General features: G+C 49.7%; 1 protein-coding gene across 9 annotated transcripts in view; it reads right to left on the bottom strand.

Moving 5' to 3' along the window:
- Positions 1–8938: 8938 nt before the first annotated feature.
- The window catches only part of VPS8 (VPS8 subunit of CORVET complex), a 255683-nt gene continuing 252987 nt past the window's right edge, over positions 8939–11634 (bottom strand). For all 9 annotated transcript variants that reach the window (XM_014592535.2, XM_014592539.2, XM_014592532.2 and 6 more), the window contains one exon: positions 8939–10326. In XM_014592535.2, the coding sequence (XP_014448021.1) occupies positions 10177–10326 (150 nt within the window). In that variant the 3' untranslated portion in view covers positions 8939–10176. The remainder of the gene's footprint in view (positions 10327–11634) is intronic.

Raw genomic sequence — 11634 nt, 5'->3', positions numbered from 1 at the left:
CCTGCCTGGCCGTGACCATCCCTGCCAGGCATCCATCCACACACCGTGGTACGACCAGCCAGCCGGGCGTCACCTGCCAGGCATCCACCTGCACGTGGCACGACCAGCCAGCCGGGCGTCACCTGCCAGGCATCCACCTGCACGTGGCACGACCAGCCAGCCGGGCGTCACCAGCCAGGCCTTCTCAAGGCCTTGGCCTCCCCCGAATGAATACAGACAAGACGGCAGCACGTTCCCTTAAAACACGCTCTGCAGCAGGCTGTCCAGGCTTTGTCCCAGGGAAACAAATTGGCCATCCTGTCACCACCCTCCATGGGACCTGCTTGGCCACCTCTCAGGGCACAGCTGAATCTCGGGAGAGGCAGACCAGCTGGGCCTGGGGAGGAGGCGGGCAGGCGGCTTTTTAGGCTTGGCACAGGCACTCGGCAGGAACGGAGGCCTCCCCGTGAGGCTTTTACGAACCCCGTGCCCAAGCCAGTCTGGAGCCAGGCACCCGCACCCCGCATGCAACTCATCGGCTGAGAGATCTCTGGACCTAGTTCCTTCAGTGTGAAATGGGGTGCACAGCAGTACTGCCCCCCTACCCGGTACCACAGGGGGCAGAAAAAGCGTGTGTATACGGTGGTGGTGAAGAGCTGGTCGTGGCCGTCACTCCCCTTTTATCTTGTGAAGAGGGTGTCTAGGCCACGCCAGGCTTCGCTGTCACTGGCCCACAGGTAGGTGAGGTGGGCATGCACAGGAGCCATGCAGGACGGAGGCCGCAGCCCTGGTGGAGCCTCAGATCCCTCAGCCCAGCCCTGCATGGACACCCAGATGGTGCCACAGGGCCTGATGCATGCCGGGATCAGGAGCCAGGGCCAGCCGCAGGATCCAGGTGCCACCTGCCTGCCACTCCCGATGACACTCAGAGACCAAGACACCCGAGTCCTGAAGGAAACCCAGTGTGGCACCCTCCTCCCCAGGAGGAAGCCGTGCTGCCAGGGGCTTTCTGAGGCCTGGTCCCCGACGCCTGCCCGCCTCCCTGGCTCAGTTCTCGATTAACAGCAGGACACTGAGTCCCCAGCATGGAGACAGGAAACTTGGATGTACACCTCACTCCGTGCCTTTCAATAAATTCCACACTAGTTACACACGAGACGCCCATAAAAGCATGACTCAGTACATTCTGTGCTGTGCAACAAAGCATCTCAGACTGGCCAAGAGCAGAAATGTAGTTTCTCACAGTTTCGGAGGCTGGAAGTCCACCATCCAGGTGCCAGCAGGTTCGACGTCCGGCGAGGGCAGTGCTCTGCTGCCAAGATGACAGCCTGTCGCCACGGCTTCCAGACAGAGGGACGCGGAACCGTGAGGCCTCCTTTACAAGGGCCTTAATCCCATTCACGAGGAGGAGGCCCGGTGGCCTCCTTACCGCTAACGGGCACCTCCTCTCAATGCCATGGCACTAGCCGGTAAGTCTCAATGCCTGAATTTTGGAGGGGCCACAGCCCGACCACGGCAACACGAGAACAAGGCCGGTTATCCACACCATCTGGAGGCGCGTGGTGCGCTTATGCAAGAGGATGGTACTGGTGAAGAACAGAACCTCCTCCTGGGTAGCAAATGTGCAAAGCAGCAGAATGGAAAACAGGCTGTGACAAATAACACCTGCTGACAGCGAGGAAGGTCCGGCCCACAGGAACGTTACAGAGAGGGGGACCCGGACAGCGCGGCCCCCCGTGAACACCTCTCTGCACCTTTTTATAAGATGAAACTGCAGGGCCAGCTGGAGGCTCAGGCGACTGGCTTCCCCATGGCCGACTGCACCTCAAGGCCCAGCCCAGCCACCTGAGAGACAGCAGGCCCGGCATCCCCACAGGAGGGAGGAGAGGGGGAGGGCGGTGTGAGCGTCCCCTGTGGGGGTGCTTTCTCACTTTCTTCCTCTCTCCAGCGAGCACATGCACCCTCTGGCAAGTTGAAAAAAAACCCCAAAACTATAAAAATAAAAACAAGTTTGACAGATCTGTGGGGTTTGGGTTGTGCAGCCCCCTCCCCCAGCCGGTAAGTGCCTGAGGGGGCCAGTAGGCGCTGGCCTGGGGAAGGGCTGAGTAGAACAGGGGCTCTCAGGAGGAAATGGGTGGCGGGCATGGGAATTCAGCTCTGGCTGGGAGCTGAGAGTAACCATTTTCAGGTGTGACCCCGACTTCCGTCCACACTCTTACTGTTAACCAAGTACAAGGGAGAAACAGCTGCTGCAGACGCTGCTGAGTTCAGGCCACCCAAGTGCTCTCCCGGCTCCCATCCGTGCCCTGGTCCCTGTGCTGGGATCATCCCGCCATCCCAGGGGCAGTAGGGAAGAGAGCCTTCAGATCAGGACGTCCACCCAACCCAGAAGGTAGCTGAAGGGTCTCTGGAGCCTCTCCCCAGATCTTCCTTATCACTGGCCGCAGCCTGTGGTGGGAGAGTCGGCACTGGGGCTGGGGCAGGGCACTTGGGGCCGCCTGTGCGGACCTTCTGAGCTGGCATCTAGCCTGCTCTGTGATTCCCGGGGCTCCCCACGCCTGCCCAGAACGCTTCCTGTTGCTGATCTTAAAGATAGTTCTAGAGGGGCCAGCAGGTGGCGTGGTGGGGAAGAGCACTGGACTCCCACATGGCTGACTGTGGTTTGAGTCCCAGACCTGGTTGGTGGCTTGCTTTCTCACTCTCTCTCTCTCTGGTCAAATAAAAATAAATAAATAAAGCTAAATAAAATAATTCTCAAAAATAAATAAGATCTTTCTAGAAATAGTCTTTACCCCCAAGGAGCTGCTTTGAAGTGGACTTGCCATCACTACGGGGTGGAGCATGCGCTAAATGCCACAAGAGGGGCAGATGCAAGCTCCCAGATGGCAGGGATCAGGGCTCAGCCCAGGCCCGCCACACCCCCAGCGCGGCCCAGCTCTCCACAGTTGTTTTCTCACCTGCCCTTAGATGAGACGAGAGGGCTCTTCATACCCAATCCAGAGTATATTCTTAGGAACCCTCGGCCTGAATATAAAGACGCTGCAGCTTATTCAATTGGGCTGTGACTCGCATGACGAGAAGGAAAGGAACTCTTGGAGACTGGTAAAGGAGGAAAGGAGCTGGGGAAGAATAATTTGCCGGCATTTACTGGTCCTGCTTTCAACAAGAATTCTCATATCCAGTAAACCGCCTTAGCTTTTGTATTTAAAAATTGTTTAATAGACAAGTGTTCACCATGCTATCTTATATGTGTGAAACGGCTAATTCAAGCTATTTGTTTACTTAAGGTTTTTTTTTTTTTTTTTTTTTTTTCAGAGGTTTCTGCTATAGGGCACAAGTGCTTGCCAGAAAGCAATTGTGCCAACTGCTGGTCCCTGTTTATTTTAATTTTGCTACAGAGCATGTGTGCTTGCCAGAGAGACAAGGGGAAAGTGAGAAAGTGTCCCCTAGGAAGAAGTCGACTGCAGTCCCTTCTCCTCCACTCTCCTCTTGGGATTTTGGGCACATGCACACACACACACACCCAGTGTTATTGTCAAGCCAGCAGGTCTAGGACTTGAACTGCATAACTGGTCATGTGGGATCCAGAGCCTTAATCTCCACGCCACCTGTTGGCCCCTCAATCAAGCTATTTAACGTATATATGCGTTACTGTATATACTTTTTCTTGTGGTGAGAATATTCTTGATGGCAATTTTCAAATATACAACATGATTACTAGTTGTAGTCACCATGATGTACAAGAGATGTTCCAAACTTGTTCCTTGTAACTGACGTTTTGTGTCATTTGACCAACAGCTCCCCAGTACCTGCTTCCTCCACCCCCAGCCTCTGGTCACCAGCATTCACTCTGCTCTTCTCTGCTCTAGTCTGTTTCTGCCTGAGTGGCCATTTTTTTTTTTTTTTTTTTTGGGCTCTAGGGCGCGTGCGCTCGCCAGACAGAGAGAGACAGAGAGATAGAAAGCGAGAAATCACCCCCCAGAGGGGATGGTCACACCACAATCCCTTCTCCTCCATTCTCCTCTCGGGATCTTGGGCACACACACACACGCGCCTGGTGTGTTTTAAGCCACCGGGTCCGGGACGCGAACCACGGTCGACTACGTGGGAGTCCAGCAACATAGCCATTACGCTAACTGCTGGTCCCCTGAGTGGCTTTTTTACACTCTCCATGTACGGTCATGTGGTCTTTGTGTGTCCTTCATTTCACCTAACACAGCGTCCTTCAGGTCTATGTTATTGCAAATGACCGAGTTTCTTTAAAGGGTAGTTTCCCACATTTTCCTCATCCATTCAGCTGCTGATGGGACACTCAGGTTGACCCCATATTCTGGGTGTTATGAAAAGTGCTTCGATGAACATGGCAGTGCAGAGCTTTCTTTGACATATCAATTTAATTTCCTTTGGATGCATACCCAGTGGTAGGATTGTTGGATCATATGGTTCTATTTTTAAGTTTTTGAGGAATCTCTCTTTCCATAATGGCTATACTAATTTACAGGCCCAACATTTATAATATATAGGGCTCTCTTTTCTTCATATCGTTGGTGACACTTGTTCCTCACCTTTCTGATACCAGCCATTCTAACAGGTCTGAGGCAATGTCTCGTTGTGATCTCAGTTTGCATCTCCCCAGTGATCTGTGGTGTTGAGGAACATTTACTCATACCTGTTTTGGCCATTTCTATGTCTCTTGCAGAAATGTCTATTCAAGTCTTTGACCATTTTTAAATTATTTTGCTTATTTATTTATTTTTTACATTTTCTTTGAGAGGTTTTTGCTATAGGGCGCATGAGCTTGCCAGACAGACAGAGAGTTAGAAAGTGAGAAATCACCCCCCAGGTCACGCCGCAAACCCTTCTCCTCCATTCTCCTCTCGGGATCTTGGGCACGCACGCACACGTGCCTGGCGTGAGTTTAAGCCACCGGGTCCAGGACTCGAACGGTGGTCGACTACATGGAGTCCAGCAACATAGCCATTACGCTAACCGCTGGTCCCTTGCTTGTTCATTTTTACTACTGAGTTTTTTTAACTACATATTGGATATCACTCATTAGATGTATAGTTTGTAAAAATTGTCTCCCACATACTTTTTCGTTTGCTACGATCCCATTTACCTAGTTTCATTTATCTTACCGTGCTGTGCTCTCGGGACCACATTAAAAAAACAATCACCAACCAGACCAGTGTCATGGTGCTGTCCTGTTTCCTTCTAGTAGGTTTTCAGCTCCAGGCCTTAAGTCTTTAATCCATTTGCAGTTGATTTTTTCTGGTAAATGATGTGAGATGATGGGTAATTTCATTCCTCCACATGTGGGCATTTAGCTCTCCCTGTACCACTAACCGAAGAGACTGTCCTTTCCCTATTCTTAGCATTTTTGTCAGAAATCAGTTGACTGTAAATGCAAATATATTTCTGGGCTCTCTATTCTGTTCCATCAGTGTCTGTTTTTATGCCAGTAATGTTCTGGTTTTCTTTGGAGAGGTTTTTGCTATAGGGCGTGTGCGCTCAGCAGACAGAGAGAGGGAGAGACAGAGAGATAGAAAGCGAGAAATCACCCCTCAGGGTGGATGGCCACGCTGCAATCCCTTCTCCTCCATTCTCCTCTTGGGATCCTGGGCACGCACACACGCACGCACACGCGCCCGGTGTGGGTTTAGGCCACCGAGTCTTGGACTCGAACCGCGGTCGACTACGTGGGGGTCCAGCAACATAGCCATTACGCTAACTGCTGGTCCCAGTAATGCTCTGTTTTGATTACATTAGCTTTGTAGTCAATTTTCAAATCAGGTTAATATGAATTTTTTCTTTTTGTTCCCTTTGCTCAAGTAGTTTTGGTAATTTCAGGTATTCTGTGGTTCCATACGAATTTTAGAATATTTTTTGAAAGACATTGGAACATGATAGCAATTGAGCTGACTCTGTACATTGCTTTGAGTAGTACAGACATTTTCACAAAATTAATTCTCCCAGTCCGTAAACATGGGACATCTTCCCATTTATCTGTGTCTTTGATCTCTTTCATTAGTGTTTCACAGCTCTCAGGTTACAGATCTTGCACTTCTTTATTACATTGATTCCTTAGTATTTTTAGTTGTTTCTATTGTAAACGGGATTTTCTTGATTTCCTTTTCAGATGTAGTAGTTAGGATATAGAAATGCTGCTGATTTTGTATATTGAGTTTGTATCCTGCAACTTTACTGAATTTATTAGTTCTAATCATTTTTTTTAAAGAGGTTTTCGCTATAGGGCGCGTGCGCTCACCAGACAGAGATAGATAGAGACAGAAAGCGAGAAATCACCCCCCAGGGGGGATGGTCACGCCGCAATCCCTTCTCCTCCATTCTCCTCTCGGGATCCTGAGCATGCACGCACACGCGCCCCGCGTGAGTTTTAAGCCACCAGGTCTGCCGACTACGTGGGAGTCCAGCGACATAGCCATTAAGCTAACTGCTGGTTCCCAGTTCTAATAATTTTTTGATGGGATCTTTAGGGTTTTCCATACTAAAATCATATCATCTACAAATAGAGACATTTAAATCTCCCTCCCTCCCTTCCATGTGCCAGAAGGTGCACATGCTTGCCAGAAAGAGAGCGGTAAAGAGAGAGAGTTCTCCCCATGGCGAATGGTCATGTGCAACCTCTCCTGCATTCCTCCCTCCTTACAAGACGTCCAGCACACATTCGCACAGGGCCAGCAGTTTCTTGAGAGCTGCTGGGTCCAGAATGCAGACTGCACAGTGAGTTTGTGGGATCCAGCCACCTTAACCACCGTGCCACAGGCTGACCCAGCTTCTTTCCTATTTGGGTGCCTTTTCTTTCTTTCTTTTCTCTAATTGCTCTGGCCAGGACTTGCAGTACTCTTAATAGAAGTGGTGAGAGAGGGCATGCTTCTCTTGTTCCTGGTGTTACAGGAAATGGTTTTCAACTGCTCATCATTGAGTTTGATACTAGATACGGGCTTGTATATGGCCTTTGTTGTGTTGTACATTGTTTTTATACCTAACTGTTGAGTTTTTATCATGAAAAGACATTGAATTTTGTCAAGTGCTTTTTTTTTTTTTTTTGCATCTACTGAGATGATCATATGGTTTTGTCCTCCATTATCTTAATGTGGTGTAGCCCATCTACTGATTTGTATATATTGAGCATTTTTTTCATATGAGTTAGCCTGGAGAATGTTAAGTGAAATAAACCAGGCACAGAAAGAAAAATACCACATGCTCTCCTTCATATGTGGAAATTGAAAAAAAATAGAATCTCACAGAAGAGGGATGAAGAATGACTACTAGAGAGTGGGGGCGATAGTGGAAGGGGATATAGGGATAGTGATCGGCAGAAACAAAACTACAGATAGATACAGATGGGGGGGTGGAGCGAGGAAGCACTCCTATGAGAAATGGCCACACCACAATAATTTCTTCATCTGTCCTTCCTTTCAGGATTTTGGGCATTCGCACACCTGCGCCCAGTGTGCTTCTCAAGCCACTGAGAAGCACGAGCCACTGGTTCTGACAAGCCACTGGTTCTGAAACTTAAACCATGGAGTTGGCCATGTGGGATCTGGCTCCTGTAACCAGCACGTCACAGGGTGACCCAAGAGGAATTTCTACTGTTATAAAATATAGTAGGGGGAATATAGCTAACAGCGATTTATTGTATATATGAAAGTAACTTAAAAGAGAGGATGTTGAATGTTCCCAATGTTAAGGAATGACAAAGGGTCGAGAATATGGGCATATTAAGTCCCCTGATTTAATCACTACACGTTGTATTCTTGTGTGAAAAAAATCACATTGCAGTCCTGCAAATATGTACAATTATATGTTTGAAATATCTTCTTTTAAGACTTTTGTGGCCTATAAATGATCTATCCTGGAGAACCTTCTATGTGTGTTTGAGAAAAACGTGTATTCTGCTGCTGTCAAATGAAATGTTCTGTCTGACAGGCCCAGTTCCTCAGGATGATCTGTCCATCTTGAAAGGACTATTATATTGCAACCTCTCTCTCTCCAGACCTATTAATGTTTGTTTTAGATAATTAGGTAATCTGATGTTACAATTGTCACAGCCTTTTCATAAATTGATCCTTTATCGTTATATAATGACCTCTTTGGTTTCATTTGATCTGATCTAAGTGACTTCTGTCCTTTTGGTGCCATTTGCATGGGAAATCCTTTTCATCTTTTCACTTTCAAAGGTAAAGTGAGTTTCCTGTAGAGAGCACATAACAGGATCTTATTTTAATCCAATCAGCCACTGTCTTTTTACTAGAGAATTTGATCCATTTGTATTCAAGATAATTATTGAAAGGTAAAAACTTACTACTGCCATTTTGTTCATTGTTTTTTGTTTTGTAAATCGTTTGCTCCTTTCTCCCCCCTGTATTGTCTTCCTTTGTGATTATGTGATTTTTCTCGAGTGGTATGCTTCAATTCCTTACTTTTTTATCTTCTGAGTATCTACTATAAGTTTTGCTTTATGGTTACCATGAGGCTTACAAATTACAGTCATAACAAGCTATCATTTTTCTTTTGTTTAGAAATTTTTGCTATAGAGCACATGTGCTTGCTGGAGAGACAGAGAAGTTGATAAAGCACCCCCTTGGGTGATTTATACCATACCACAGTCCCTTTGCCTCCATTTCCTCTTGGGATTTTGGGCATAAATGAACATGCCATGAGTTTCAAGCCACCAGGTCTGGGACCTGAACCGCAGTCAACTATGGGAGTCCAGTGCCTGAACCACGATGCCACCTACTGGCTTCCCCATAACAAGCTATTTTAAGTTGATAACACTTTAATTGTACAAAATAACTATGCATTTACTGTACTCCTCTCGTGTACACTTTCTGTTCTCGATGTCACAATTTACATTTTTTTAAAGCATATATTTCTTTTGCTTTATTTCTTTGGATTATTGAAAGTATAATCACCAAGTCTTGCTTTGAGAATATCAAGTTCTTTTGTCTTTAGTTTTAGGCTCATGGGGAAACCTTTTCATACATAACCGGGGGAGAGAGCATCGCTGGCTCTGGAATCCCAGTTCTGAGTGCTATCTTGGTTAAATTTCTTATCTCTGAGCCTTAGCTTTCTCATTCACATTGCATATAGTTGCAGTGGGCATCCGACTGGCAGTCATTTCATGCTTAGCTGCCACTCTCTCAAATCTGACCTCAACCTTCATCAGGAGGCAGTACCCTGTACAGCCTTGGCCTTGGCAAGAGTTATACAACAGCAGCTAAGCTGATACTTCTGGGGCACCGGCCTTGTGTGTGCAGTGCTCAATGTTTACATGTATTATGTCAGGCTTAGAGAGGTCAGGTTCCTTGCTGAGGATCACAGTAGGGCAGAAGCAGAATCCATGTTCTATAAAGTCAATCTATGTGCATCTAGTGTATATGTGTATTTCTGTGGGTTTGGTTAGCATCAGTTCACGAGAGCCGGGTCGTTCCTGAGTGAACTGGTAAAATGGACGTTGGAGTATGTGAGGTGGAAACCCAGGTCTCTGGGTGGCTCTGCATGGAGCCTGTGGTGGAGCTGCTCGTCTGAGTAAAGCGGAGTACCAGTCAGGAACGTTGGCTCTGCACTCGTAAAACTGCAGTGTGGCAAGGGGGCTCTCTACACATCTGCCACTTGAGACAGATCTCGGCAGCCAGTCGGCAGGCCCACGGAACTTCAACACGGCAGCGTGCATTGTTAGAAAGGGCAAGTCCTACACTCAGACGGGTTTTAACACAGACACATCAAAGGGGGGATGCCACCAGCCCGTCCGTTCTCTGCTCTCCCCAGTCATACTGCACCTGACCAACCACTGCTCCATGCATGTCACCCACTAGCTGGAGGAGACGGAATATGACAGACTTTGGAATATACTCTCGGCTTCAGGGGAAACAATAAAAGTCCCAACAGGCAAAATGTATTTCCAAAAAACTGGACGGAGGTATGTGTCATTCTTCTGCTTAACAAGCAAAACAAAACCAACCAGTCTGGTGAACTGATGCTGCGGCAGCACTGTGGAAGAGAGGGCGCCTAGGCTGGGATGGTTTGGGGGGAAACCCTGGGAACAGAGGCCAGCCTGGAACCTCTGCTCAGAGTGTGGGAGGCAGAGGAGGCCAAGCCGGAGAGGAGAGGCCCCTCCTCAGCTGCCTTGGGATCTTCTCTGGGTCTCCAGGGCCAGGCCCGAGGGAGGCTTCAGTCCTCAGTTGCAGGCGGCGGAATGAGCTGCAGCTGGAAGTTCTCATTCTGGAAGATGCTGTTGAAAGCAGAGCCACTCTGGGAGCCACCGAACGGCCTGTAGCTCTCGCTGCTCCGGCTCTGGGAGAGTTCCGTGAGGAGAGCCAGCTGTGAAGGAGGGGACACACGTCAGCCGGGGCTAAGGAGGCAGAGTCTGGGTGTGTGCGCAGGGAAGGGTGTGGGCAGAGGTCCTGAATTCCCCTGTTGGGGGCACCTGAGAGGCAGCACTGAGTGCCCCTGCTCTGGGGCTGCGCGTGACCCTGCCGCCACCTTTCTCTCCCAGGGGACACGCCTTGAGGTTCTGCCTTCTCAGCTCACCCGATTCCACGCTCTCCCTTGTGGTCATGCTCCTTGGGGACATGGCCCTGAATCATGACCAGTGGCTCCGACATCTCTCTTCTGAAACCTGGGCAGCTCCAAATGGATGTCCTGCTGCCGACTCGAACCAGAGGCTCCAGAGTGGGAGTCCTGCTGCGCCCTCTGCCCCAGACGAGGCCCTCCTCCCGTGCTTCCCTATCCTCACCACAGACAGCAGCACTAGCCTCATTTCACCAGTGGCTCAATTCTGAGAATGGCAGGAGGAGACCTTAATGCCAGCCATGGGAAGCCAGGCTCTGCCATGAAGAACCAACCCCACTCACTTAACAAGGCTTCCTGCAGGAGTAGGGTCCCTGACGGCCTGGCCACGAGATGTCCTGGACCGTCTGAGGAGCGATGAACTCCATGCCCAGGCCCTGACACTTCCTGGGGCGTCCCTCCCTCAGCACGGGCAGCCACCTGGGCCACCCTGAGCCGAGATAAAGTGTACCTGCTAACAGCAGATGGGACCTGTGGGATGGAGCCGCCGTGTTCCTGCTATGTGCCCAGGGACCTGCTTAGCTCCACGAGGCCAGTGACAGCTGGCCCATGGCGGCCGCCCTGTGACGAGTGAGAATGAAACTCCGCAGGGCAACCCTGTATCAGCTCCACGCCAGGAGTCCAGGGGGGGCCCTTGCAGCTGTAGGTCCCCGTACTGAGGGCCTGTGCAGAGCCAGACGTGAGGCCAGGTCTTTCCTGGCATGCTGTTTCTGATCCTCACAACAGTGCTCTGGGGCAATCAGCTAAGTACCCTACCCTTGGTCGGCTCGGTCGGCCAGCAGGGAGATTCTAACTCAGGCCGGTGTGGCAACTCCCACTCAGCTAGCAGGCCTGGCGTCCTGCCTTCTCTGGAGATGACAGTCCCTCCCCTCCCACCTGCCTGGCCGGGCAACTTGTCTTCTAGTTGTTCTCCAACCTCTGGCAAGGGGTCTCCCTCACAGGCCGCAGTGCCACAGGCTCCCGTGTGCTCATTCGTTACTGCCGTTGACGACTCGCTGCCAGTGGCTATGATGACTGGGAGACAACTGAAGGCCTCTAAGTTCTAAGTGCCAATTCATC

This window comes from Tupaia chinensis, unplaced genomic scaffold (genome assembly GCF_000334495.1).
Source record: "Tupaia chinensis unplaced genomic scaffold, TupChi_1.0 Scaffold000708_1, whole genome shotgun sequence".
In the NCBI taxonomy this organism is placed as follows: Eukaryota; Metazoa; Chordata; class Mammalia; order Scandentia; family Tupaiidae; genus Tupaia; species Tupaia belangeri.
This window is presented reverse-complemented; position numbering and strand designations above follow the sequence as displayed.